The sequence below is a fragment of the Vipera ursinii genome (genome assembly GCF_947247035.1).
Source record: "Vipera ursinii genome assembly, chromosome: 3".
NCBI lineage: Eukaryota > Metazoa > Chordata > Lepidosauria > Squamata > Viperidae > Vipera > Vipera ursinii.
Window position 1 is genome coordinate 146,137,561 of NC_139516.1, and position 27,699 is coordinate 146,165,259.

At 39.6% G+C, this 27,699-nt stretch overlaps 1 protein-coding gene across 1 annotated transcript in view; it reads right to left on the reverse strand.

Moving 5' to 3' along the window:
- The window catches only part of NEDD9 (neural precursor cell expressed, developmentally down-regulated 9), a 65,626-nt gene that overhangs the window by 31,671 nt on the left and 6,256 nt on the right, over positions 1-27,699 (reverse strand). The window contains exon 2 of the mRNA XM_083359936.1: positions 4,861-5,283. Within this exon, the coding sequence (XP_083216062.1) occupies positions 4,861-5,283 (423 nt within the window). The remainder of the gene's footprint in view (positions 1-4,860; positions 5,284-27,699) is intronic.

The following is a 27,699-nucleotide window of genomic DNA, read 5'->3' on the forward strand; positions in this document are numbered from 1 at the left end:
GGCTGATCTAGGGCATTTCCATACCCTTCCCACAGCTGTTCCTGATAATAAATAGTAAAGCCAGACAGTTCCCATCCCAACATTGCCACAATTTCCCATTTGCCTAAAGTTTCCTAAAAGCTACAGGCAAGAAAAAGGAATTCTCAGATTGGAAAACTAATAATGTAAGTTACTTTAAGATCACCACAAAGCTAAAGAATGAACAATAGCAATTAAATCTAAACATTTATCACTGCTGGTGGGAAAACCTGGATAGCCATCAAAGAACTCAAGATTGTTCAAGAATTATGGACTTTTAGACAGTCAGAATTATGCACTTTTAGGCAGAAGTAACAAGCATGTTGTAAATGTAGCTGCAACTCAAGCCTTTTTTTTTAAAATTTATTTTTGTGACAAACAATCCTGGTTGAGAATCTCATTTTCGAAAAGGGATTCAAAGACTTATTCAAGCCATCCATCAATGATTTCAGCCAATTTGAAAGCATTTGTTTTCAGAGCTTATTTCAGCACCGTTAAGAGAAGTTGATCCAGCAATGGCCTTCACATTCCTGAGTTATGGCCTCACTCTAATCACCTGCCTGGAGACGTCTCTCTGACCTGCCTTGCCATGCCCGCCAGCAATAACTGCTGTGTGAGCATGGTTTTATAATGCACAGTGCTTATCTAATGGAAACTGTTAAGCAGCAAACACCGTGTTCCACAGAGGGAATTAGCCACTTGTAAGGAGCTCAGTGCCCACTCCACAGGCAGCTTTTCAAAGATCTCTTTGAACAATTGGTCCCTGCAGATATCTGCTATTTTGATAGAGGCACATGGACGAAGTGGCGCCAAGTTCCTGCCCAACTCATTTCCTGATATGCTAGCTTCGTGACATATTTTTCATGCTGAGAATCATTTGCAGATGCTTATTCCAGCTCTGCAACCCTATTTTCCCATGTTATGGTCACCTCAGGGTGGTGCACACAAATACTAGATTAAATATAATTATGTACGCATGGACTCATCGTTTCGTCCTTGATGTGTATGCATACTTACATACTCTCTTTTTCTGTTCTGTTGTCTTACGCACAGTTGATGTGCTACATCCAGGACAGTCCTGGAAGTCTATTTTTTACCTAGATGCTGAATAAATAATATGTGCCCCTTTCTCCTTTATATAAAGCACATCTCTACCTCTTAAAAGAAACTTGCAAATGTAGAGATCTGTTGCATTTATTAATTAGTTTATAATCTTGCCTTCTCATTGGACAAGGATGATGACAAACTGTGGTTTACATGGGAAGATCTTGCTAGAAAACAGGAGTCAGGCATTTGCAAGGCAGGCTGAAGGCTTCCAGATATTTTGATCCTCTGCTATTAATAAGGCTCTCTGAGATTGTGTGAGATGGAATATTTTTAACTCCACAGCTTTGCCAAGACACACAGAATACTTGCAAGTATTGCCTGTATTAAGCACAGCAGCTCATTTAATCTGCTAAGGACAGGTGTTGTCAATTGAATTAACCGTATTCATAATTTTAGGTGTCAAGTATTTATTTTATTTGTTTTTTATTAAATTTATATGCTACCCATCTCCCCGATGAAGGGACGCGGTGGCTCAGTAGGTTAGGACGCTGAGCTTGTCAATCAGAAGGTCGGCAGTTTGGCGGGTCGAATCCCGAGTGCTACGTAGCAGAGTGAGCGCCTGCTACTCGTCCCAGCTTCTGCAAACCTAGCAGTTCGAAAGCACGTAAAAATGCAAGTAGAAAAATAGGGACCACTACGGTGGGAAGGTAACAGCGTTCCGTGCGCCTTTGGCGTCTAGTCATGCCGGCCACATGACCACGGAGACATCCTCGGATAAGCGCTGGCTCTTCGGCTTTGAAACGGAGATGAGCACCGGCCCCTAGAGTTGGAAACGACTAGCACGCACGTGCGGGGGAACCTTTACCTTTACATCTCCCCGATAAAGCGAATCTGGCTGGCATGAAACCAGGAGCTCATCAATATACAGATTCTTCTGCAAGTAGAAAATATATGATGGGAATCCATGTCATATTACTTAGGGTTACAGCTTTAGGTTGTGCAATTTGGCTTTGATTTTAACCTTGAGTGTAGGTAGGATTCAATTTACAACCATTCATTTAGTGCAGACATGTCAAACTCGCGGTCATGTGACGTATCGGGACTTTTTCCCCATTGCCGGCAATGGGGTGGGTGTGGTTTTGGTGTGACTCATCCGGCCAGTGGGCCAGCAATTTGACATGCCTGATTTAGTGACTATTCAAAGTTACAACAGCACTGAAAAAGTGACTTATGTCCGTTTTTCATACTTCTGGCCATTGCAGCATCCTCCATGGTCAAGTGATCAAAATGTGGACACTTGGCAACTGTATGAGGGTTCTATTTCCCAGGGTCATGTGATCACTTTTTGTGACCTTCTGACAAGCAAAGTCAATGGGGAAGCCAAATTCACTTTATAACCGTGTTATCAACTTAACAACTGTGGCAAGAAAGGTCATAAAATGGAGCAAAACTCACTTAACAACTGTCTCACTTAGCAAGAGAAATTTTGGGCTTAGTTGTGGACATAAGTCAAGAACTACCTGCATTCATTTTAACTTTGCTTTGGGTTCCACCTGTCCACTAGACGGTCACTCCTCAAATATACGTTTTGCCAAGGTTTAAGCCCCAAAGAGTTTCCAGTACAGTGATGTCAGCCTTTCCACTTCAGAAGAGGAAGAGGAGGAGGAAGAAGAAGAGGAGGAGGAGGAGGAGGACAAAGAAGAGGTAGCAGTGGCAAAGAAATTGTTTTGAATCAAGGTATTTTATGTAGGGATTTGGTTAAGCAGATCAAATCAGTTTAGACATAATTTACACTACAGTTTCAAAATCCATAGAACCCAGTTGGCCACCTGTCACCTGTTATCCCCCAATCCTACTTTGCAATCTCCAAACCACCCCACACCACAAGCTGCCCAAATTTGGTAACAACATTTTCAGTGGCGTAATTTGTTAAAGACTTTTTGTTAAGCCAAGGGTTAGAACAGATAGGTTATGCCTCAGTGGGGTTTTTTTTACACTCCCATTTCATCTCCTTACCCATCCTCGAATCTCTGCCCTCTCCCCCAAATGGACACAAAGATTTTTCCCGTGATTAAATCAAGTATCTGTGGATGGTTTGCCCAGTAAACAAATGAACTAGAAAGTCATTTGCTGCCTGTAGAAAAAGATGCCTATTGCAATGGGGGGGGGGGGAAGGAGGGAGGAATCGGCAGTCAAAATATCAGATTAGGTTTTCCAAAAAACAAACAACAACAAAAAAGGTTGAACAGAAAATGGAATTCTTAAAAGCTATTAATGGTTTTGAGTTTCTCTAAATGAAGTGGGGGTGTGATTTAGGGTGAGGATTTTCTGCCATAGCTGAAAAGGCAGCCAGAACCTCTGCTCCTATCAACTGCAGTGTTAAGATTAAACCTTGGCACTGCCAGACATGGACTTCCTAGCTGTTGTATGTCATTGCAACACATTCATAATGGCTAAATAATAAGACCCAAGTATTCCCGATAATATTCTGATAATCCTGCCTTCCAGCCTCATTATCAGAGGAAATGCAAACAGTTTTTCCTCCAGCTTTTAATAGGCAATTACCTCGACTCATGTGAAGGACATATTCACGCTGTAGAGGAGTGCCAGGTGACACTTTCTTTGCTCTAAATGTTACCCTTTTAATTATCCAGACTTCCTGTTTTTTCTGGCATAGTAATAATGCCACTCTTGCATCATTTTTTCCACATATCCTGCAGCATAAATTTCTTAAACAAATCTGTACTTTTATCTGAAGCTGGCATTTGCATAAATTTCGGTACAAATAAATAAAAGTGTGACCGACAAAATGCGTAGGTGACATGCTCTAGGAGGCTGCAGACAACGTGAGCCACACTTAGTATCATCTGTGGGGATTTATGTTAACAAAAATCTAAATCTTAATCCTTTCCAAAGGAGCCCCTAAACGTTTCAGGTCTTCGTATCAGCATATAGGCCAGTTAATTTACAATTTGAGTTGAATTAGTTAAAGTGAAGGGTTGTTTACAATTCTTTGCAGTCTATCCAGGTTGACTGAGTTCCCCCTACTCTATAGTACGAAAGAGAACACAAGTCCCTTGGGTGTGTGATCAGGCATCATTTGTGCTAGTATGGGACTAGTGTCCAAACTGTCCAGATGTTGACCCAAACTACTGTTTCCCCTTCTGATTTGAATACATACATTTAGAAGATAGAATTCATAGGAATTATCTAATTCTACTATTCCCTGTAGAGGGACGCGGTGGCTCAGTGGGTTAGGACGCTGAGCTTGTCAATCAGAAGGTCGGCAGTTTGGCGGGTCGAATCCCGAGTGCCACGTAGCAGAGTGAGCGCCTGCTACTTGTCCCAGCTTCTGCCAACCTAGCAGTTCGAAAGCACGTAAAAATGCAAGTAGAAAAATAGGGACCACTATGGTGGGAAGGTAACAAGTGTTCTGTGCACCTTTGGCATCTAGTCATGCCGGCCACATGACCACGGAGACATCTTCGGACAAGCGCTGGCTCTTCGGCTTTGAAACAGAAATGAGCACCGGCCCCTAGAGTTGGAAACGACTAGCACGCATGTGCGGGGGAACCTTTACCTTGGTTACCTTACTATTCCCTGTAATGCTTTGACCATGATGGCTATCCATCCCTCTTGTTATTAGCATACTTCACTTCTGATACATTAAATGCATACATAAAATATCACTACTGTGGAAAAATCCATCAAATCCAGACACTTTTTCAATCCCACAATAATGTATTTCATGCAAATGCTTTGGAAAGAGATGCTTGAAATATCAGTTGCACCAACCTTATTGCCTGCATCAACTCCAGCAAAACTTCTCTGCCCGGATGGAGGCACTTGGTAAATATCGTGGGCAGTAGGTACCTGGTAGATTCCATGATTCAGATGAGAAGGTGGAACTTGATAGATGGGATCCCGAGAAGAGGTATGTGCATTTGGCACTTGGTAGATTTTTTGCTGAATAGGGGATTGAGTTGCTGGTCCCGAATTTGGCAAGTCTTGGTGAGATGGACTCTCTTGTACAGGGCCTACCAGAAGCTTCACACGGTTTCCGGGAACAATGCCTTGCCGTCCATGTAAAGAGCAGAGCCACCATCCTTCCAATCCTTCCGTGTTTTGTTCTATCACGGTCAAAATATCACCTTTCCGGAAGGCCAATTCTTCTGCACATTCTGGGACATTATCATAAAGGGCTCTTGCCATAAGATTCTGCAGAGAAAACAGACAAGGGAAGGAGAGTTTAAGTATAATACTGCTAATTAGTTGCATAATCAAATTTATGATAATAAACATTTTAAATAAACAAAACAACCTGAATACATCTGCCTTTACTTAAAAACATAATTACCTTTATTTTGGTAGTTGTGTGGAAGAGTCTCTAAGTTACATCTTAAGATTACTCTCATGATATACACTTCAAATGTTTAATTTCTGATCCAGAATTCATAATTTTAGACTGAAGCATTTACTACCCTGGGTGAGTTTGAATTTCTAAACTTCAAGAGGGCATGCAGTTTGAAAATTGATAGAAGACAATATTTGTAGCTCAGGATTGAACTGTGGGCTCCTTGGTGCTAAGCTAGTTTTGGTGATGATCCATCCTAGTTTGGCAATGAAATGTTTGCAAGAAAATAACCAAGCTCAGAAAGCACCAAGGACCCCACAAGTTGGAAAGCTTTGGGTAGGCCTTTTCTTGGTACAGATTTTTTTTAAGCCACTACATTTGTCTTTTCAATATTCATGCAGTAGGATTTTCATTCTTTCCAATCATTTTCCCTCTCTTACCAATGTCCTTTACTTCCACCCCAAACCCATTTGAAAAGCAACCAGCTCAATAACCGCACAAACACAATTCAGAAATAGCAATCAGAACAAAAATGATTCTGGATGCTAAAACACTAAACCAGAAACCTCCTGGGAATGTGGGAGAGGAACTAAAAACCTGATTTCTTGACATCATAGATAAAAATAGCTGCTGTTGTTACTGTTGTTATTATTTTAAACATATTAGCTACTCAACTTCAGTGAATTCTTCATGAGGCTTCAGATTCTCTTCCAATCATTCTGAGCCACTGAATCAGAAATGTTAATATAAATGGACTGTTTAGATTGCTGTCTAATCCTTTACTTGGGAGATAATTCCTTGTAAGTGAATGCTTTATGTCAGGGGTCTTCAAACTGGGCCCTTTTATGACTTGTGGACTTCAACTCCCAGAATTCCTCAGCCAGGCACTCTGGCTGAGGAATTCTGGGAGTTGAAGTCCACAAGTCATAAAAGGGCCCAGTTTGAAGACCCCTGCTTTATGTAGTATGTTTTTTCCTGTCAATTCAGCACAGCATTCTTAATATCCAAAAGACTACTTTTCAGTGTTTTAGTATTCATATTCCATCAAAGGTAGGTCCCTTCTAATTTCCAAGATACCAAATAGGAAAATATCGATACACTGAGGGCTCCCAAGGTGCCTTTAAGTTTAGCTTCCTGTTCTTGAATCCAGTTCTCTCCTAAATCAGCTTCAGTTGAAGAGGAAATAATCAAGCTAAAGAAAGACAGGCATCTCTAGCGTGGTCCCGATCTTTCTTGCTTTACTTGAGAGAATGAAAGCAGCAACACTACGGTAGGTTTCCATACCAAGGAAATGTGAGCATCCAACCTCACAGGCTTTGGTAAGACATCACCCTGCAAAACACCTCAGCCATCCTCATCCTAATAGGTGGTAATGTTAGCCCACACCTGTTTTTTAAAAAGCCTGCTATCTCCATTCATAGACAAAATATGCCTTGCCCTCATCACCTCTCTTTTTGTCATATGTGGCTGTCTGGCACCTTCTGTACTGAGCTTGTCAGCCAAGCAGGCTTTCGGACGAAAGCAGACGAACTATAGAGAGTCTTATTCTTAGAAACTTTCACAGAGTTTGGCCCGGTAGATGTAGCAAAGCACAGCTATTCATTTGGTGGCTTCAAAGAGTTGCAAACTCTGAAAAATCATGAGGAACGTATACCTGGTTCTGCTAAAGTACACAACTTTGCCTGCAAAGACATCCAGTGCATCTCATTTCACCTATTTATAAGTTTTGCTCAAATTGCTGCTGCAACTGCAAATAAATAATTGCCTGAATTCACTAAAACCATAGCTTGTTCAAGCAGTTTAATCTATAAATATAATAGGATGTGAGAATAACCTTGAGGAACAGAAGGAAGAGCCTCTATTATGAATAGGATTCTCATTCATAATGGTTTTTCCAAGTCTGGTCTACTTCAAAGGGCAGACAATAAATCACTGGATAGATTTGTACAACACAGTAAGCTGTAAACCATGATTTATTAACCACAATAGTCAGGTTCATGCAAGACATCAAGGTAAAGCCATACAAGTCAATTTATGGCTTATCGCAATCACTAAATCCAGCTACTTCCCAAAGGGTTATACTTCAAAATCACAACTATCACAAAACTATGAGAGATAGTGTGGTCCAGTGGTTAAGGTGCCAGGCTAGAAAGTGGGAGAACCATGAGTTCAAGTCCCGCTTTAGCCATGAATGTCAGCTGGGTAACTTTGGGCCAGTCATTGTCTCTCAGCCCAACCCACCTCACAGGGTGGTTGTTGTGGGGAAAATAGGAGAAGGAAAATGTGTTGGATAGTTTGCTGTCTTGTAAAAGTAATAAATGCAGGATATAAACTATAACACCCAGTTTGGAAAACCCCAGTTTGTCATACAAACCAATTTAACAATATGTTTACTTTCTTTCTCACATAGTAAAAAAAAAGAGAACAAGTGTTCTTTTCTAATTATTAAACCATTTGATTAAAAAAAATTGCATACAAAAATGATTCATATTCTGTTGCTCACACCTTCCCAAAAGTATTTTTCATGCAAGTGGCCCTGAGGCAACTCCAGCCACTGCATTTGCCGCTTTCTTCTCTTTTGGTGTTCTCCAGATGTGTTGGGATTGTAATTCTAGAGTGCCCAGCCGTTTGCCCTGTAGGATAGAAATTCTGGGGAATGATTTTTCAATACATCTGAAGGGACCAAGACAGGGAAAGCTGAACTCTGCATTGGCCCATAGTATTCCATCTATTTTAGTTGAAATAACACACACAGCTATGAAGAAATTTTTTTAAAAAAAATTGTTCAAGATAATATAAATTTATCATGCTGTAAATTGATCAAGAATGACGGTGGATCAATTCTACATTCAGCTTTTTTAGCCTATTGCCTTTTTTGTTGTCTTAAATTAAGAACAAGATCATTATAAAAAATTAGGCTAGTTTGATGAACAAGAATTAGTCTGAACATTTTGCATAAATGGCAGATTGCATTTAATAGCTCTGTCAGCAAATTAAAGGAGCTTTGGCTGACTAATCACCTGCCTTTTAACAAATTATGAGCTAGATTTAAATACATTTACATATTCCCAAGATAATCAACTCAGACGTTAAAGGAAGGACATTTTTAGTGTCATTCAATGTCAACCAAGATATAAGCCCCAGGAGTTCAGTGATATTTTTCTAAGTAAATGGAATATATTCTTGGCCTATTTCAGGGGTGTCAAACTCAATTTCATTGAGGGCCGCATCAGCATTGCGGTTGCCTTCAGGGGGCCGGGTGGGTATGGCCAGGGTGGGCGTGGCCTACTGGGTGGGTGTGGCTAGAGTGCGTATGGCTTACTGGGTCGGCATGGCCAGCTCTACATCATTCGCATCAAGGGGGCCTATGGGGGGCCTGGGCAGGAGTGGGACAGATCTGAGGGTCTCTGGCAGGAGGGTCTCTGGGCCAGGGCCAAGGCAGTGGGGGCCGTTCCCTCACTGTTTCCAGGATGGCTTCGCGGGCCACATGAAACCACTTCGTGGGCTGGATCCGGCCCCCGGGCCTTGTGTTTGACATGTCTGGCCTACCAGGCTCAAGGTTGACTCAGCCTTCCATCCTTCCGAGGTAGGTAAAATGAGGACTCAGATTGTTGGGGGCAATAAGCTGACTTTGTAATAATGCCGCTTGGTGTGTGTGTGTGTGAAAGCCCTAATAAGCAGGCATATACATAGAATGAAGGCTATTGCTAAGCTTGTAAGCCGCCCTGAGTCTTCGGAGAAGGGCGGGATATAAATGGAAATAAAATAAATAAATAAATAAAAATTTGGAATCTCATGCCAGCTAAACACATATCCTCCTCTTCAAAGTGACCTCAGTTTCTTTATTTTAAGCAGACAGAAGCAGGTTTGAGCCATGCCTGTTTCTGCTGTGAGGGTGCCTATGTGCTCCTAAGAGTGAGGGTTGGTTGGTACAGTGGTTGAAGCACTAGCATAGAAAGCCCTGGGCTAGGAACAGGGAGACTGTGGGTTCAAGTCCTGCTTTAGGCATGAAGCCAGCTGGTGACTTTAAGGCAGTAGTTTCTTCTCAACCAAACTGCATGGATTGGTCCAAGCAGTTACCAGGAGTCTTACCTCACATGCCCAAGGCCACACCCATGGACAAAGGCTTGTGAGTAATATATGTTCTTTTAACTTCAACCTCTTCGTCACTGTTTGTGGCTGGCATTGATCACCAATATCCCCTACTGAGGTTTTAACAATTTTCAGAGATTGCTAATATGAAGTCCTCCAGTCGCCTGACATGATATCTCTCAGGGTCCTTTGCCTTTGTCCCAAAACAGGAGACATCAGGTTCATGTTCCCCCTGTAGTGGATATGTCTGTCTTTCTAAAGATTGTGCACGGATGGCTTTAAAGACCCAAACTGCTTCAATTTCTAAGCAAAATCTTTTGCTAATCTCACTCAGAGTGAAAAAATAAAGCATCATCCATAGAAGGGTAGCATTTTCTGGGCATGCTAGAGAGGGTGGAAAAGAGCTAAATATTTTGATTATTATTTTTTTTAATTCAAAGCAAGGGAAGTTTAAAAAAAGTTATTCTGGAAGGCAATGAGCCAACGGGCAGTTAGTACTAGGGTGGGACGACAGGGAGTATCCATCCTGCCTGATAAAGTAAACAGGGAGATTGAGAGTGACGTAAGTCGATCACAAGAACATAGTAAGGATATGCAGCCTCAGCGTAAACAGTCAAACAAGAATCAATGCACCGTAAAGATTAAGTACAGTGGCTTCTTTAATATCTGTTTGCATTTAGTGCAAAAGACAAGATTGTTTGTGGACAGCTTCCCTGGCCCTCAATAATTATTAAGAAAACAGCTGAAGAACGCTTTACCAGCCTTTTTTTTTCCCTTGCACCCATTTGAAAGAAAGGAGAAGGAAACGCTTCCAGGCACGTATCTTTGTGTACCCTGAGCAATATACCAGGCTGATTTTTCCCCCCTCTTCATTACAGACTGACACCTACGCACACCAAGAGTTTATTGTAACAGTTTCCGTGGTAGCTATCACCTTTTCTGAGTAAAAGGAGGCACCATTCCCACCATGAACTGTTGTATCTTTTATCTTGGTAAGCGTGGGGTGAGGGTAGGGGTGGGGAGGTTGGAGGAAAGGAAACAATAAGAGTGATGTAAGTGTCTCAGGCAAAAGCTAGAGCAAATGATTGCCATTGGCCAAGACTGTTTTTTTTTAAAGGAAGAATTTGCAGCCAATCTTTCATAGACCGCTTTATTTCCCTCTCACGGTTTGCCTTGCTTTTTACTCCAAAAGGGAGATTTCTGCGGCTGCCGCCCTTATGTCGTTCAGGAAGTTGCCGAAGGCCACGTTGTTGTCCCAGGCCTTGGGGATGGTGTAATTTTGGAGCTGTCAGTTTGCTTTGCCTTGCTTTATTTGGATTTTGCACTTTCTTTTCATCAGCTGAATTTTACAGTACTTGTAAGCCGCCCGTTTAAATTAAATAAAGTAACAAGCATATTTACAAACTCCCAGGAAGGGTGAAAGATTGCTGACAATTCTTTGTCAGGAATTACTCTGAAAAAAATCATTTCCTATTCAGGTTTCCCTGCCTTTTCTCCCCCAGTTGTTGGAGATGGTACTGTATATATATAATTTTCCCTTTCATTTTATCCTGTGAATTATATCAGACTGAAAGGAAGTAAGTGCCACAATATGACATAAACTCTTCCTTTCAACAGACAGAGAAGAAAACTTTAAGTCATTAAAAGAGCCTTCTGCTTACCTTCCTCCTGATTGTAAGAAATTACATTCCTATAGCTAGGAAACCTGTTAAACCTTATGGGCTGATCATTTGTGAAATTTCACTCCCTCCCCCCCACCCCCATAAGGCAGCCAAAGGGAGTCACTAAGATTAATAACAAAAGAAACCATGGGATTAAAACAAGGTCAGGGAGTGAACCAAGGAAAATTCATGCTGCGTTGTATGCCTGATAATGAAAAGCTCTAAATGCCAGCATACAATTTTATGCCACTCTTTTATGCCTCAACCTCGCCTCCAGCTTCTCTTATCCCTCATCCCTGGGATAAAGTGTCTATTGTATTGCACTCTCAAGGGAAAACCCACTGAAGCATTGGGTGTGACAAATCTGCACAAAGCAAAAAAAGAGGCAGTTCTTGTAGGAACTAAAACAATCTGTTCCCACTACAGAGTTTAAAATTGCAATTCTGGAAAATTTTGCTTTGTTTTGTCATAACCATTCAGTAGATGCAAATGGTGATCTTCACCAGACATGAACAAGTAAAGATGTTATCTAATTGTCTTAGCCACAGAAATATGTATAACTGATTATTAATATTTTTTTTAAAAAAGCTGGTTGTTCTGTTTGCAAATGTATAATTACTTCTAGCAAATTCTAGGAAAAGATTTTCTACGAAAATATCCAGATCTCTACACAGCTCTGAGAGGCAGTCAAATAGCTGTACAGCATGGATCTATGATATGTTATTCATTTACTGTATACTTGAATTTTATACAGTACTACAAAGAACAGGAGAAGTGAGATACAAGGCTCCTCCAGTGATTCTGGTAAAGGACTGGGTATTTCCTACTGATCTGGGTGCTTCTCTCAAGTATTATTTAATACAGTTTTACTAAGTTCATTTGGCACACATGTAAGCATGAATACAAATTTTGTCAGTAACTCATTAAAGTAGCTGCATCTCCTTCCAGGTCATCAAGCTGCAGAATTTTCTTTACAGAAGCCATTCAGTCCTACAAACAGAAAACAGGTGTTGTGTACATGCTTCTTTGTATTTCAAGGCACCTTCTCTGAAGCAAACCCAAAGCACCTATTATGCAGACCTATTAACTCATCACCAGCATTCTATTGGGTCTTGGTAGAGAAAAATGATGGGTCTCATCATTTAATAGAGTAGGGATGATAGTTTCCAGAGTCCTAGAGTTTATTCTCTTAATTCTATTTCATTCTAGCTGGTCTTTAAAGGCCCCTTCAAATGTCATAAAATCTGCAGTCCTCTTCCTTCACCATTCCCGTTTCCTTGTCCATCATTCTTTAGATTATCTTGTTTTATGACTTCATATCAACTTTGAGAGTCTCCTAAAAGCCTTCATAATAAACAAAGTAAGACAATAAGATTTAAAAGGCTTTTAAAAATATATCAAAAGAACAGCTAAGGAGAAATGCAGGTGTGTTCAAAGAAAGGAAAGACTCTCACTTCTGACATGCAGTCCTCCAGCCAAAGACAAAAGGTTTTTCCAAGAAGAGATTTGTATGTATTTTGTGAAGAAAGAACAAAGGCTTTCTTTGTGGAAAGCTTTGGCTAAAAATAATTCTAAAACGACACTTATTATCATTAAGAAATTCTGCCTATCCAACTCATAAGCTGGGAGATTCATTTTCAACGCAAATAAAAAGCGAAGATTTAAAAATCTTAGAAGAACCATAAGAGGATGCTAAATGCCAAATCTCTGCCATTTCATTTTGGTGCATCTCCCAAAATATCAGCCCTGAAGCTGAGCATTGTTAACTTGTCTGAAGGCCACAGGCAGAAGGAAACATTTTGGCCTGGGCAGGAAAACGCAAGTATTTCTATTTATCATTCCATGGAGCTATCACATTGTAACTAACTCCCTGTTTTCCTATACCACATCACATATGAGGTCCAGCAAAGGCTGCAATGAAACCATCACCAGCTTTAGACAACAGAAGTAAAAGCAAGAATTCAAAATGCATTTATAATCACCATGTACATGTTTTTTTAAAAAAAGGTAATTAGGGCCTTGCTGTTTTAAAAAAAAGTTAAACCACTTGCATTCTTTCCCCTGGCATAATGTCCTAAATTCACATCCAAGATAAACCCTGCACTGCCAGACTCATTTTAAGGTGTGGCAGGGCGGGCATCCAACAACATAGATTCCAGATGTTTCATTCTGGTGTTCAAGGTTTTGATGCAGTGCAGGAATGATTCAGGTTTTAGGATAGAACTTCTGAAGGCATGCTGGCTAGTGTCTCTTTTTCTAATTAATTGTCTTCCTTTGAAGTCAGTTGGGAGATGAATCTGAAAACAATAGTTGATTTCATTCATTCTGCATCTCTAGTACCATGAAAGAAGTTTCTCTAAAGAAGTTGTATTGGATTTTGCTGTGTACCACAGCTAAATGTGAAAGAAAAGAAAACAAAAGAGAAAAGATTTTCTGTCCACCTCCTTTTAATAAAAATATGATTAACTAATATGATTTCTCAAAGCAACTTACTTGCTTATTGGCAATTATGATTATAATATAACATATACTCTCCTCTCCTCCTATCCATATTTGGTTGTATTTCCTCTCCTATTATTCCTTTTGAAGGAAAGAGAGAACAGCTAAATAACGTTGGGGCAGGTACAGAAATGTTTTTCTGGGAAATTTCTTAATTTATCTTCAAATCCAAATCTATTGGGGGCAATTCTCTCTTCCTTAATGGTATCCTATTCCCATTTCTCTATTAAAAAGCTATACAGACAGCAAAGTAAACAGCAGAGATATCACCCTGCCAACAAAAGTGTGTATAGTCAAGGCCATGGTCTTCCCAGTCGCAATGTATGGCAGTGAAAGTTGGACCATAAGAAAGGCTGAGCGCCAAAGAACTGAGGCCTTTGAACTATGGTGCTGGAGAAGACTTCTACGAGTCCCTTGGACTGCAAGGCGATCAACCCTGACTGCTCTTTAGAAGGCCAGATCCTGAAGTTGAAATTCAAATACTTTGGCCACCTAATGAGAAGGAAGGACTCACTGGAGAAGAGCCTAATGCTGGAAAAGATTGAGGGCAAGAGAAGAAGGGGATGACAGAGAATGAGATGGCTGGATGAAGTCACTGAAGCAGTAGGCCTGAGCCTAAATGGACTCCAGAAGATGGCAGAGGACAGGAAGGCCTGGAGGAACGTTGTCCATGGAGTCGCGATGGGTCGGACACGACTTCGCAACTAACAACAACAAAAGCAGCAGAGGAAGAAGTTCCTACTGAAACATAAATTAGTTTAAGAAATAAACCCACTGCTGTTAAGTGCTAGAGAGTAGGAAAATGAGAGGTTATTAGTAAGGATTTCTAAAGAATGTCATCTGATCTCTAGTTTCTTACAGAATGAATGAGTTGGAACTGAAGTAACATGTAAACTGGGAAGCATTAATAGCCAAGTGAAGGGAAGAAACAAGTCACCCTAAAAGGCAAGCAAAGTGCTTATTAGGTATCTTTTCTTTCAGAGAAATTGAAGTGACTCCTTTAAAAGCCCCCTTTTTTTCATTGTCAGCTCATTTATCCATCCATGTTATCGACTATCCAAGATTTATTCCTGGATAGACCATCTCTCCCAGGTCAGCGGTCCTCTGCAGACCTTGACTGCAAGGAGGGAAGCAATCAGTAGGAATTCCAGTTTGTTGAGCAGATATTCCATCTGTTGGTCTGTTCACTCTAAGAGAATGCTGTTGTAATTTGGGTAGATGAGAACAGGCCGAGGACAGGGTTAGTTAGATCACCCACTAACACCACCACTCCCCCTCAACAGCCTTTCTTCTTGAAAGAGCTGAGGAGATCGCAGGCACAGCAGTTATTTGCAGACAATCAGTCAGAACTGCTTCAGCTTGGATCCCGGTGTTGGGACAGGTCACAGTGAGGTATCCTAGGCAACCAATTATCCTTACACTGTATTTTGAATTCTTTTCAGCCTTGCAGATCTTGAATATGCAGATGGGCAGTTTGCAGAGATGTGGACTACCACCTATTTACTTGCCTCCTCTCCCTCCTGGTTGATCCAATGGGTCAGGATGAGATTGCCCCCATACTTAACGGACATGATTGATGCTTGGGAAATGTTTCCTACACCAGGAGTCGCCAACCTCCGGGCTGTGGCCCACTATCGGGCTGCAGCCTATTCGGAATTGGGCCGCACAAGTGGCTAGTCAGAGCTTGTGAACACGCTTGCACACACAGCACAACTTGTGTGAGCGGCGGGCTGGCGGACATTCATGCGTGTGCTGGCCTGCCGCTCATGCAAGTCGAACTGCATGTATGTGCGCAGGCACACCACTTGCATACGGGGTTGCATGCACATGTACACCAGCTCGCCACTCATGCAACCCAGTTCCTCTCTCTCTTTCCCCCCAGCCGGGCTGCCAAGCCGCAAAGGTGGGGGGCTGCTGCCCTACACTCTTTAAATGATACTGAAGACATTTCCCCTTGACCTGGAGAATCTGTACAATTACAGGCCAGCCTCAAATATTCAATTATCACATTTCTGAGAAAGGTGATTGGCTTTCTCTTTATTTATTTGATTAATATATTAAAGAAGTTAACAGAAGAGAAAAAATCTTAAAATTAATTAACAATTAAAAGTCTGGAGGAAACAATATTGGAGTAGTGGGCAGGGAGGAGTATGGCAATGCTTGCAGTCATCACAGTATGTGAATTATAAGTCTGTGTTAGTCTCTGAATGAATATAGCTGAGAATGTATGGCAGACATTGTTGGTCCTTTTTAATTCGATTACATTCGTGTTTCTGTATCTTCTTACTTCACACCTCTGTTCAAATGGTAACTGCTGGAATATACTCATATTCATATAAGGGGTTATTTTGCTTAGGCTCTCTTATAAACCCTTTTAGGATGCTTCTTTGTAACCACTTGAGTATGCAATGTTTTGGATGAGCAAGAAGCAATCTCTTTTTCCTAATCCATAGCAAGGATATGAACCATATCAAAATATGGGCTGGTTTTATCCAACTATGCAACTCAATAAGGATCCATGCAAAAGACCAAGCTTAGTACTCCTAGTTCCTCTCCTTCCTAGCCAGAATCCAAATAATTAAATGGGGCCTAACACAAATTGTGCTTGCCAAACAGGCTGGAATAATATTGAATTCTAGTTTATTTTCTATCTTGGCTAGAGGGAAGGGTAGCATTCAAGGCCAGGGTTTTGCTTATACTCCTTTCTGCTCCTGCATACTTTGTTAAACCAAGATTACTGTTCCATGTGAACACAGCCATTACCACAAATACTCAAAGCAGCCTTTCCTATGAATTTCAGCTAACCATAAATGCCTCTTGTGAAGGAGTTGCTATTCTACAATTCACATGTGCAAATGAGTAGTTAATCAATGAGGCCATTCACAATTTTATGGTAGTCCCTGTAAGTAAATGTTCTCCTAAGCCTTGAATGATACTTTAACAACTTATTTTAAGCTAGGCTAGTCTAGGTAAAGTTGAAACACCGTTTGCTTGAAGAGTGTTAATTTGAAATACCTATGAACATACTTACATCTGAAAATTCAAAACAGATTGCAGGGTGGAGAGTTTCCTGCTTATTTATTTGCTTGGTTTCTCCCCACATTGTCATCCTAAACATAGTCCTGACTCAGACCCATCATACTAACCCCATTGATGAATCCCAGCTATCTTTGAGAACATGTTCACATACTACAGTATGAGAAAAGCAAGACATATCTTGCACCTTTTCTCTGTGATGCCCCAAATTATTTGGAACTGACTGCTCACTTTCTTTAAAAGATCAGTATATCAAGAGACTGAATGGAATACTGCATCCAGTTTTGGTCGCCATGAGGTAAAAAAAGATGTTGGGACTCTAGAAAGAGTACAGAGAAGAGCAACAAAGATTACTAGGGGACTGGAGGCTAAAATATATGTACATATATGTACACTGTGAGAACAGACTGTTGGACTCGATGGACCAGGAGTCTGATCCATCAGGGTACTGCTTATGTTCTTATGTATAAAGCACCTCACAAGGAATGCAGAGGAAGACATTATGATATCTTTATAAAATATCTGATTTGAATTGTTCTTCTTGCAATGGTGTAAGGGGCATAAATCTTCTCCAAGACATGTCCTGAATAATCAGAGAGACACTTGCAGGCAATATGTTTTCAGGAAACAGGGAGAAGCAACCAGACTCTGATCATATTTCCCAAACTCCATGGGGTTTTCCAGAGAATTGAGAGCAACTCTGGAGTGACATAATTTTATAAAAAAAGAGAAGCCTTCCCTTTTTTCTTTTCCAGCCTAGTCTAGTCAAGGCTTTACAAGCTGCACAGACTCACAAAATTTGTCCTAAATATATTTAATTCCAATTTCCTGAATATTGTTACCTTTGAAAGTGAAAAGGGCTTTTTTTAAGGGCACAATATATACCGTAGTGCTTTTGGTCATAGACAAAAGTACATAGACCAAAAAGTACACTAAAAGAGAGACAAATAGATTCTGGCAAACTAAGGTAAGATTTCACTACAATTTAAACATTGCTCCACTAGAATCCATAGACATATGGTGCAAATATTTAAAGGCAACCCTAAGAGATGCAGAGTTGACAGATACAATTATAACTTTATGTAGTTTATGCTTCTTGGCAAGCAGTATTATGGCATTTTGTCATTCCACTGTTTTCCAGTTATTGTCTCATACATTTTAAATGATTTAATTTGTGTAGATTTTATTCAACAAATATTTTCATTTGGGTTATAACCAATCTTGATGGGGGTTTTTTTCAGAATAAAGAGAGAGGGTAAGTGCTTTAAAGAAAGAAAGAATAGGACTGTGGATGAGGAAATTGTCTGTGGTTTAGGAATTCATATTTACAAAGACTGAGGTTGCTTGTGTGGTGATAGAATATATTGCATAACCAACCATTAGGTTGAAAAGGATACGAGATGTCATCTTGTATTCAACTTGCAACTATCATAGAGCATCACTGGGATAGAAACTGAAGGATAAACTGGTCCTGAATTTTAATATGTAAACATTTTATCCAGTGATAATACTGTAATGCTATCATTATCAAAGACATCAGACAGAGTCTAGTTCTCACCCCCACTACACTTAACAGAATAACAGAGTTGGAAGGGACTTTGGAGATCATCTAGTCCAGGGGTAGGCAACCTTGGCTCTTTTATGACTCGTGGACTTCAACTTCCAGAATTCCTGAGCCAGCATGGCTCAGCTTGGAAACCTCTCCTTTTCCCCTCAGCATGGCTGGCTCAGGAATTCTGGGAGTTGAAGTCCACGAGTCATAAAAGAGCTAAGGTTGCCTACCTCTGATCTAGTCCAACTACTACTGCTAAAACAGAAGATTCTATACCATTTCAGACAAATGGTTGTCCAATATCTTATTAAAAACCTCCACTGATGGAGCACTCAGAACTTCTGAAGGCAAGCTCTTGTATCGATTAATTGTTCTGTCAGGCAATTTCTCCTTGTTTCTAGGTTGGTTCTCTCCTTAATTAGTTTCCATCCATCGCTTCTTGTTCTGCTTTCAGGTGTTTTGGAAAATGGGCTGCCCCCTCCCCCTCTTCTTTCTGGCAGCCCCTGAGATATTGGAACACTGCTATCATGTCACCCCTAGTCCTTCTCTTCATTAAACTACTAGATATACCCAATTCCTGCACCCGTTCTTCATATGTTTTAATCTCCAGTCTCCTAATCATCCTTGTTGCTCTTCTCTGCGTTCTTTGTGGAGATTCAACATCTTTTTTTTTATATTATGGTCACCAAAACCAGGTGCAATATTCCAAGCGTGGTCTTACCAAGGCATTATAAAGTAGTACTAAGACTTCACATAAACTTGATTCTGTTCCTGTATTAATGTAGCTAGAACTGCATTGCTTTTTTGATACCTTGGCTGGCTCGTATTTATGTGACTGTGTACTAGAACTCCAAGATCCCTCTCACAGTTACTACTATTGAGCTAGGTACCATCTACAGTATTCTATACATGTGCATTTGGCTTTTCTTGACTAAATGTAGCTTACTTTTCTCATCACTGAATTTCATTTTGTTAGATAGGGTGTTGAAATCTTTCTGTATCTTGAGCCTATCTTCTGGAGTGTTGGCTATTCCTGTCAGCTTGGTGTCCCCTCCTCTGAAAAGCTTCTAAAAAGCTGTAATTCAATGGGGAAGAAAAACAACCATATATGACATTCCCTCTGGAAGGTCTTGAAAAACTACTTCAGCAATGTCTAGTTAAAAGCAGAATGATGTGACATTTTCTGGGCAATCATCTATAGTCATTTAGTCCTACAAAGCACAACAAATAAGAAAGGTACAGATGATGTTTCTGCTCTTAAGAATGACAATATCAGAATTTTTCTGCATCAACAATTATTCTGAACCAATGGATTAAGCGTATTTCTTGATTCTTCACAGCCTTTTAACTTTTTTGTTGAGACTAGATTCCACTTAGCAAAACTTTATTCTCACAATTATTAAGCACAAGCAGTTCTCAGAGACTACAGTGTATGAATGAATCACAGGGTTTCCCTGCGGAAATTCCAACTTTCTGGTCAATGGGGCAACTCTCAAGAGGTCTCTTATTATGCTGCCTAGATTCATGCAGGCTAAATCCATTCTTATTTCCTCAACTTCATTGGGAGCATACTAATCCATCTGGGTTGCATGAATGAATGAATGAACCCATGAATGAATGAACAGGGGAACACACAAACTTCAAATGGGAGGAATGGCCCCCTTTTCTTAGAGGCCAAAAAACCAGCCAGTCTCTTCAACTCGCACAAACAAAGCTCCCCTGTTTTAGCAAACTTACTCCTCTCATTTGTAAGTTACATCTATCAGCTTCCTTAGGGACAGCAAATAATGAAACCTTGGAAGCTTCACTCTGTTCATCCCTGTGTCATAATGTTCCATGTCTGAAATCAATGGGGCAAAACTTGCATGGGGATGTCATGACTTTTTTTTGTGTGTGTCTTTTTGACAAAATTGTCCAATTCCATGGAGCCTTCTAGTTATATCTTGTCATACATCTCAGGCTGTGAATTAAGCCTTTCACAGATGAACATTTTCATTATTGCTCAGAATTGAACCAAAGAAAGGAAACAAATTCTCCAAAAAAGCAGCATATGGGATTCAGCACTGGATCTTGGACCTAGTGTGTGTAAACCTCGTTGCTCAATCTGCATTAGAAATACCTTGTTCTCATTTCTGCTTGGCAGAATACAAACTTCACCACAAGAAAAAATCAAAGTAATAAAAGCTGACATTCCATTTACGCACTTGGAAATTTGTTGAGACAAGTGTAGATCTGAGTATGCATGGTAGGATTGGGGGAATGAATAATTGGATGTGGATAACTGGTTCTATTGTTTTGCTACATTTTAATTTGGACCTAATGAAGAGTGAAATATGTATTTCCTCTTTCTCTCTATTTTCCTGCCCAGACAGCTTAAAAGAACCAAATTGGATCTCACAAGTTATGATGGGGTGCAGAGATGAATAAGCACTTGCACATCATCACCTACTCATTATTTTCATAAAATTCTGAGTCACCTTTCATGCTCATTCACAGCACCCTTTCTGAGAATGTAGCAACCCATATCCATCACAAGGTCATTATGGATTTATCATGCTTGAATTAAGTTGTAGTAAACTGAAGATAGGGAATATGGCATCCCTGGGTAGGCAGACATCTATTGCAAGCTCCCTTTTAATACTAAAACAAATAAGCAGAAAGTATAAATTCCAGCATAATTTCATAGGAATCGAATCTCTGTAGGGCAAAGAGTAAAGACACCCACAGGAAATATAAATGGAGGGTGGCTACAGGTGACCTATTGCCTTCTATCTCTGAAGTCAATTTTCTCCATTATTATCTCACTGGGAATTCCAGAGGTTGCAGTCCAAAATATTTGGAGAATGCTACGTTTGACAAGGCAGGCCTATAGTTTAAAACCTGAATATAGCAAAACACTGTTCTAATTTCTTTTGTATGAAACTTATTTGAGATCCCTCTGGCACAGTATTGGTTTGGTTCCTGCTCCTTAGCTTGTCTGATGATATTATTTGTTCCAAAACTTAAGTACAGCTTCAGTTTGAACTCTTTGTAAGAGAGAAATGAAGCAGATAAATAAGTAGCCTTAGTTATTTCCATGTTAGTTCTGCTGAAAGCTGCTATACATTTTCAGAAGGTATATATCCAAAGTTGTGCACAACTGCTATCATTTGCTTCAGTTTAGACAATTTACTTTTGGATCACACAACCCAAACACAAAGAATGAAAACTAGTCCTACTGATAAATATGTATAGAAAACCACCTTCATTTCACTACTTTTAAAAAGTCTAAAGGTCACAAACAAAAACTAATTAGTAAACAGAATGCAAATTCCCATATTTTCACAAAGCTACCCTTTTCTATGACGCCAAACTTTTATTTCCTATGGCATCCTGTCACTGCCTCTCTAATTTGTCTGACTTTCCTTCAATCAGACTAAACTTAATTACACTCAAAGTATAGGACATTCATCTTGCATTCATTTGATGGGGATGCAAAATTGTAACAAGAGAAATACTGTGTTCACGTAATCCTTAACTTACTACCCGAATTGAGCCCAAAATTTTTGTTGCTAAGTGAGACATTTGTTAAGTGAGTTTTGCACCATTTTATGACCTTTCTTGTTACTTAACTGAATCACTGCAGTTGTTAAGTTAGTAACACGGACCTTAAGTGAATCTGACTTCCTCATTGACTTTGCTTGTCAGAAGGTCGCAAAAGGGGATCACATGACACTGGGACACTGCAACCGTCATAAATATGAACCAGTTGCCAAGTGTCTGAATTTTTATTGTGTGACCATGGGGATACTGCAATGGTTGTAAGTGTGAAAAATGGCCATAAGTCACTTTTTCCAATGCCATTGTAACATTAAACAGTCACTAAACAAACTATTATAAGTTGAGGACTATCTGTACTAATTGTGGCACATTACAAATTCCAAAAAGAAAATCAAGACGAGCTTTACACTTTCTCCCCTCCTTCCCCTCCCCCTTCTGCCTCCCCTCTTTCCTTCTTTCTTTTGAGACAATTTTGATCTACTGTACTTGGCTTCGCTTCAAATGTGTTGCACTACAACCCTTCATCATCCTAATCTATATGGCCCTTAATCAGGCTGGCAGGAGATAAATACAACCAGAGGGCCACAAGTTTGGAAGAAGGCTAATATAATATTTTTGCTATTTATGTCATGTTTATAACATATTTCATATCGAGAGTAATCCTTTTAAAATAGCAAGTGACAAGACTGATTTCCTTCCTTGCCATATCAAGGCACGCAGTTATGATGGTATGACTGATGCCTCGTCTTTTGCTGATCTCATTCACCATCCTTTACGTCCTAACAGTCAGAGGGTAGTAATCAGGAATGTCAAGTATAAACAGTACATTAGGATTTGAGACAGTGCATGCCGTTCCTATGCCCTTTACAGAGTTGCATGCTTGGGGACTTTCATTACCTTGGTTACAGAAATTTTTTTTTTTTTTGCAAGCAGATTATTAGAAATACAGTCATTCTTCCCGGTGACACTGTTTTAGTTTGCCTTGGCAATGGAAACTTTGTATTTAAGGCAGTATGCAATCCAAATGGCAAGCATTACAAACCAATTTGTTCAATCATCTTTTTTTCCAACAAATTATATAAAAACAGATAATCAAAACTCATAGTTTCTGCATTGGTAACAGAAACCATGTAGATTGTGAACTTGCCACTTGGGAGTTCTGTTTCTGATTCTTAATCACCTAATGAAGTTTCTCTACAGGGGATTTCTGGTATTTTAAAGATAATTGGCATGTAAAGTTTGTTTGCAATGTGATTGTGCTAGTTCGCACAATCGGTTGTGGTTGTATGCACATTTTCTTTTTCTCCATTCCAGGCTGCACAAAAATGGAGCCTAAATTAATGCATACTTGCTTGGGCTCCAGAAGCTCAAAGGGGCCCAAGAAATTATACAGGTAGTCCTCGGCTTACAACAGTCATTTAGTGACTGTTTGAAGTTATAGAGTCACTGAAAAAAATTATGCATGACTGTTTTTCACACTTATGACCGTTGCAGCATCCCCACGGTCACATGATCAAAATTTGGACCCAGTGACCTGTCAGTGAAGGTGAACCAGAACTTGGTTCTTCTAGCTTCTGGTCCAACATCTTAATCATTAGTAAGCACTCACTATCTTGGCTGATGTAAACAAAACAATGTTTAATCTAAGATTAAATAATTTAAGATTAAGCAACAACTTTAATCTAAGTTTAAACAACTTAATTAAACAATTATTTAATTCCACTGCCTTTTGCAAGTCAGCATACATAATACTGAGAATGTGAGAAGTTTGTCCTGCAAAGCACCAAGACTGAAGAAGACTGTGACGGTAATCCTGACCAGAAGATGTAAGGAAGAAAACATGGCCTCATAGTCTAAAATTTTAATAAAACTATTTCTCAGAAATATTTTATTTTTTCCTTTCAGGAACAAATTTCTATCATACAAACAGCAGCAATTGCTATTTTTTCTGCTCCATTATAGAAATAACTGACTGAATCTCCAGATTAGTAAACCTAATGGATATGTCCTTTTAAAGACTGCTTAAATCACTTATTTCGTGACATAGTAGTATTACTGTCACACAACTGGTGGGGAGTCTGATTTTTTCCCCTGTTTAATAGTTTATAAACATGGCATATGAGATTTTTGAAAGAAAAAATAGTAGGCAACATGACCTATGAAGAACTTTACCTGAAACAATAGGTTGGCCAACTTCTCGCCTGCCCTTCCTTGACTTAAGACTGGTTTCATATGCTATATTAAATTGATTAATGTATTATATGAATTGAATCACTATAGGATATAAACCATGGTTTGTGGATTAGCATATTAAGTGAACCCAGCCATTATAACCAACTTACCATCCTTGGTTTATGTGTGAAGACAACTTCAAGTTACTAACTTGTAGCAGTGATGTAGCTACCGTAGTTGCAAAGTAGTGGACTCTGGTATCATTTATATGTCAATATGATTATCCTCCTGGGGATACTTACTACTTTAGAATCTATAGTTCTGCATCTAGTTACTGTTTTGACTACTGCAAGAATCACAAGACAACTCCATTACTCTTTCAGACCACACAAAAACTAGTCCATTTCAATAGCCAGAATTTGCACCTATTAGTTGATTAATAGAAAACTGCATAATTTCTCACCTCTTACGTTTCTATTTGTTACAGAATATCTAAAAGCAAGATTATATGGAATTTAAACTTAGTTTCTATAAATTAGTTTAGGGAGAAAAACCAGCAGAGCCTTGCCAATTTCCTTGAGGCCAAAAAGGGACTGCTTTGTTGTACTGTCCTTCTCTGGGAAACTTTCTTATGGTCTCTTGGTTGAAACTGAGAAGCAAATTTGGTCAGGGAATGTGGAGGAACCCACCCAAAACTGGCCCTAAAAACATCTTGCTATTTGCATGTATTCATGTATGAGTAGTTATAGCACAAGCTCCTCAACCCTAATTTCTTTTCCTTTGGCCAGAAACTTCCGGTAACTCCTCTTCTAGTGGCAGCTGTTACCATCTCCCAGAATATGGTGCTTACTGCAACTTCCCAAGTTACAATTTTCTGCCTTGGAAACGCACCCACAAATCACTCTCCTAAGGACAAATTACATAGTAAGAGAGGTTTTAAGTACCAGAATCTATGCCATTCAGATGTCAGTAGACAGAGAAGTAGTAAAAGGCTTGAGAAAATGCTGATCTAAGTCCTTTCTTGGGTTTATGATAAAGTGGATCCAACTTTTTTTGCAATTGTTATATAAAGGTAAAGGTATCTCTGCGGGTTTTACTTCGCTAGTCATGATCAACTATAGGGGGTGGAGCTCATCTCCAGTTCTTAAACCGAAGAGCCAGCATTGTCCGGAGACCACGTTTCCATGGTCATGTGGCCAGCATGATATCACACCGCAGCACAGAGCATATGGTGAAACACGCAATGCTGTTACCTTCCCACACGCTTATACCTGGTACCTATTCATCTACTTGCATTTACATGCTTTTGAACGGCTAGGTTGGAGGTGGGTACAATTTTTAAAATATTTATTTCAGCCCCCAAAGGTACCACAGCAGGTGATGTGATACCACTGCAGGGAAGGACAAAGGTGGTGATTTTAGATGGGAGAGGGGGGAATAGTTCTAATCTACGGTATTTTCTTTCATTTTCCACTCCAAGTATAATTACACTGTAATAATTTCATATCATGATTTCTGAAATCTGCAAAAAAGGGAACGTAGAGGGCCATATGTGGCTTTTCTTCATAGGTTTCCCACTTCTGTAATATAGGTTTACATTTTGCAAGAGAAGAACACTGTATGAAAATTAGATGAAGACAAAGATATTATAGCCTTCTGAGATTGGACTAGTCTACCAGAAACTCCTTGTTAAATACCAACCAGCACTTTTTGGAAATCCAAGTTCTGTATCATCTATATACTTGATTTCAAAACTGCTAGTGAAGTTATCTGAGATACATGCATGAATTTTCCCATTAATAACCAATTAATGAATATTGATTGAAGTGGCAATTTTGAGGTGCAAGAATAATCTCTAACCAAGTTACTCAGTTTCAGAAAACCACTGTGGTGACGGTTTAGGCAGCTAAATAAAATACAAATACATAATAGGTTTTGGAAGGTTGATTGGCTTGTTTTACAGAAAGCATTTATTTAGCTTTAAGAAATTATAATTGCAAAGACTCCTTTTTTAATATCCCTGGAATCAATAAATGTATTCCAGAACAAAACACTTGTGGACTTCAGATTAAGAATGCTAACCATAGGTAAACAATTTAAAAAAAGAGTTCTTATAAAAGGTAAACATACTAGTCCAACAGAAAATGTTTTATGGAAATTAACAATTTTCCATCTTTTGTCTTTCTTTTGCCTAGCCCAGTGTTTTTCAAATTTGGAAATTAAGATCTGTGGACTTCAACTCAAAATTCCCCAGCCAGCATGCTGGGAGTTAGTTGCCAAGTTTGAAAAACACTGTATAGTCTGTTCTGTCTAGAATTATATAACAATCTCCTTAACTAGAACTGTTGATTTTTGCTCAATATAGAGAAGGCATATTATAGAGCATGAAATATTTTTTCTGACTAAAATGGGTAAGTTCAAAGAAGCCTGGTATTAAATAGGTTTATTAGTTTGAATTTTGTTGCAAGAGAGATACTTAGAAATACCAAGCTGCAGTGCATTATGCATAACCAGAAAAGAATTTGTAATCAAACCAAAATATGCCACATTAAATTAAGCGACTGCTGGGTTTGCACATCGCACTAAAACAGAATATACTTTGTTTGCTATTTTAGCATGTTGTGTTTATCCAGCCAATTGTGGTTTATTCAATGCTGCATGATTTAACGAACCATGGCTCACAATGCATGAATAACGAAATAGCTTTGGATTTTAATAGGACCATGCGCCTCAAAACAGATCTCCCATTTCTTTCCAATAACAGGTGTTCTGAACTGATGTGAAAGACTTCTGAAATTTCTAAACAATTAAAAAACTGAACAATTAAAACAAATGAACACTCAGTCACTTGTTTTGGGGAAACTCAGGCACTTATTATAGCCTGGGTACAGAATTTACATATGTGAAAAATATACCCGCAAAGCATAAACATTTATGTGCCTACTCAGCAGTTAGTCACTCCTAAGTAGATATGCCAATTTAACTTCAATCTCGTGCTTGAGCAAGAGAAATTTATTGAGCAGACTTCGTTGTCCAGCATAAATGGTTGAGGTGAAATGATCTGATTCAGTTACACTACTTTGGGATTCTCTCCCAAAAGCAAATTACATAGAAACCAGTAAAGTATAGGGCTCCTAAGCAAACTTGGTTGGAATCTTGTACCACTTTAGTTAGGGTTCACGAGCCTAAAAATAGAAAATGAAGTCAGTGTTGTCTCCTAATGACATCACAGACACATCTATGGACCTTTCTTAGCAAAAAGCCTGTCAAAGTAATCCAGACCAGGAAAGCAAAACCAAGAATATTAATCTTTACTATCAGGTTACCGTAACAGAACTTGCAAGTCTGAAAGCATTTCCCCACCCCTTGCTTTTACTTTCCAGAGAACTAAGGAGCCCTCCCCCCCCCCCGGATACTTTCTCTACCCCCAAACCTCCTTTGGACTGAGATTTCTCCTCCTACCAGACTGCTGCAGTGTTTCTTCACCCTGTCAACCTGAAGGTGTGTGGACTTCAACTCCCAGAATTTTGGGGATTGAAGTCCACACATCTTCAAGCTGCCAAGGCTGAGATATACACTGGGCGGCTGCTGCCTAAACTGTACCTCTTCTTCCAGTATCCCAAGTTATTGTCACAGCTCATTGCATCTAATTTATGCTCCTCACATTTCCATCCAAGTTTTAGACTGTCTGATGCTGCTTAGCTTTTTCAAAATCAAGTCAGACTGGC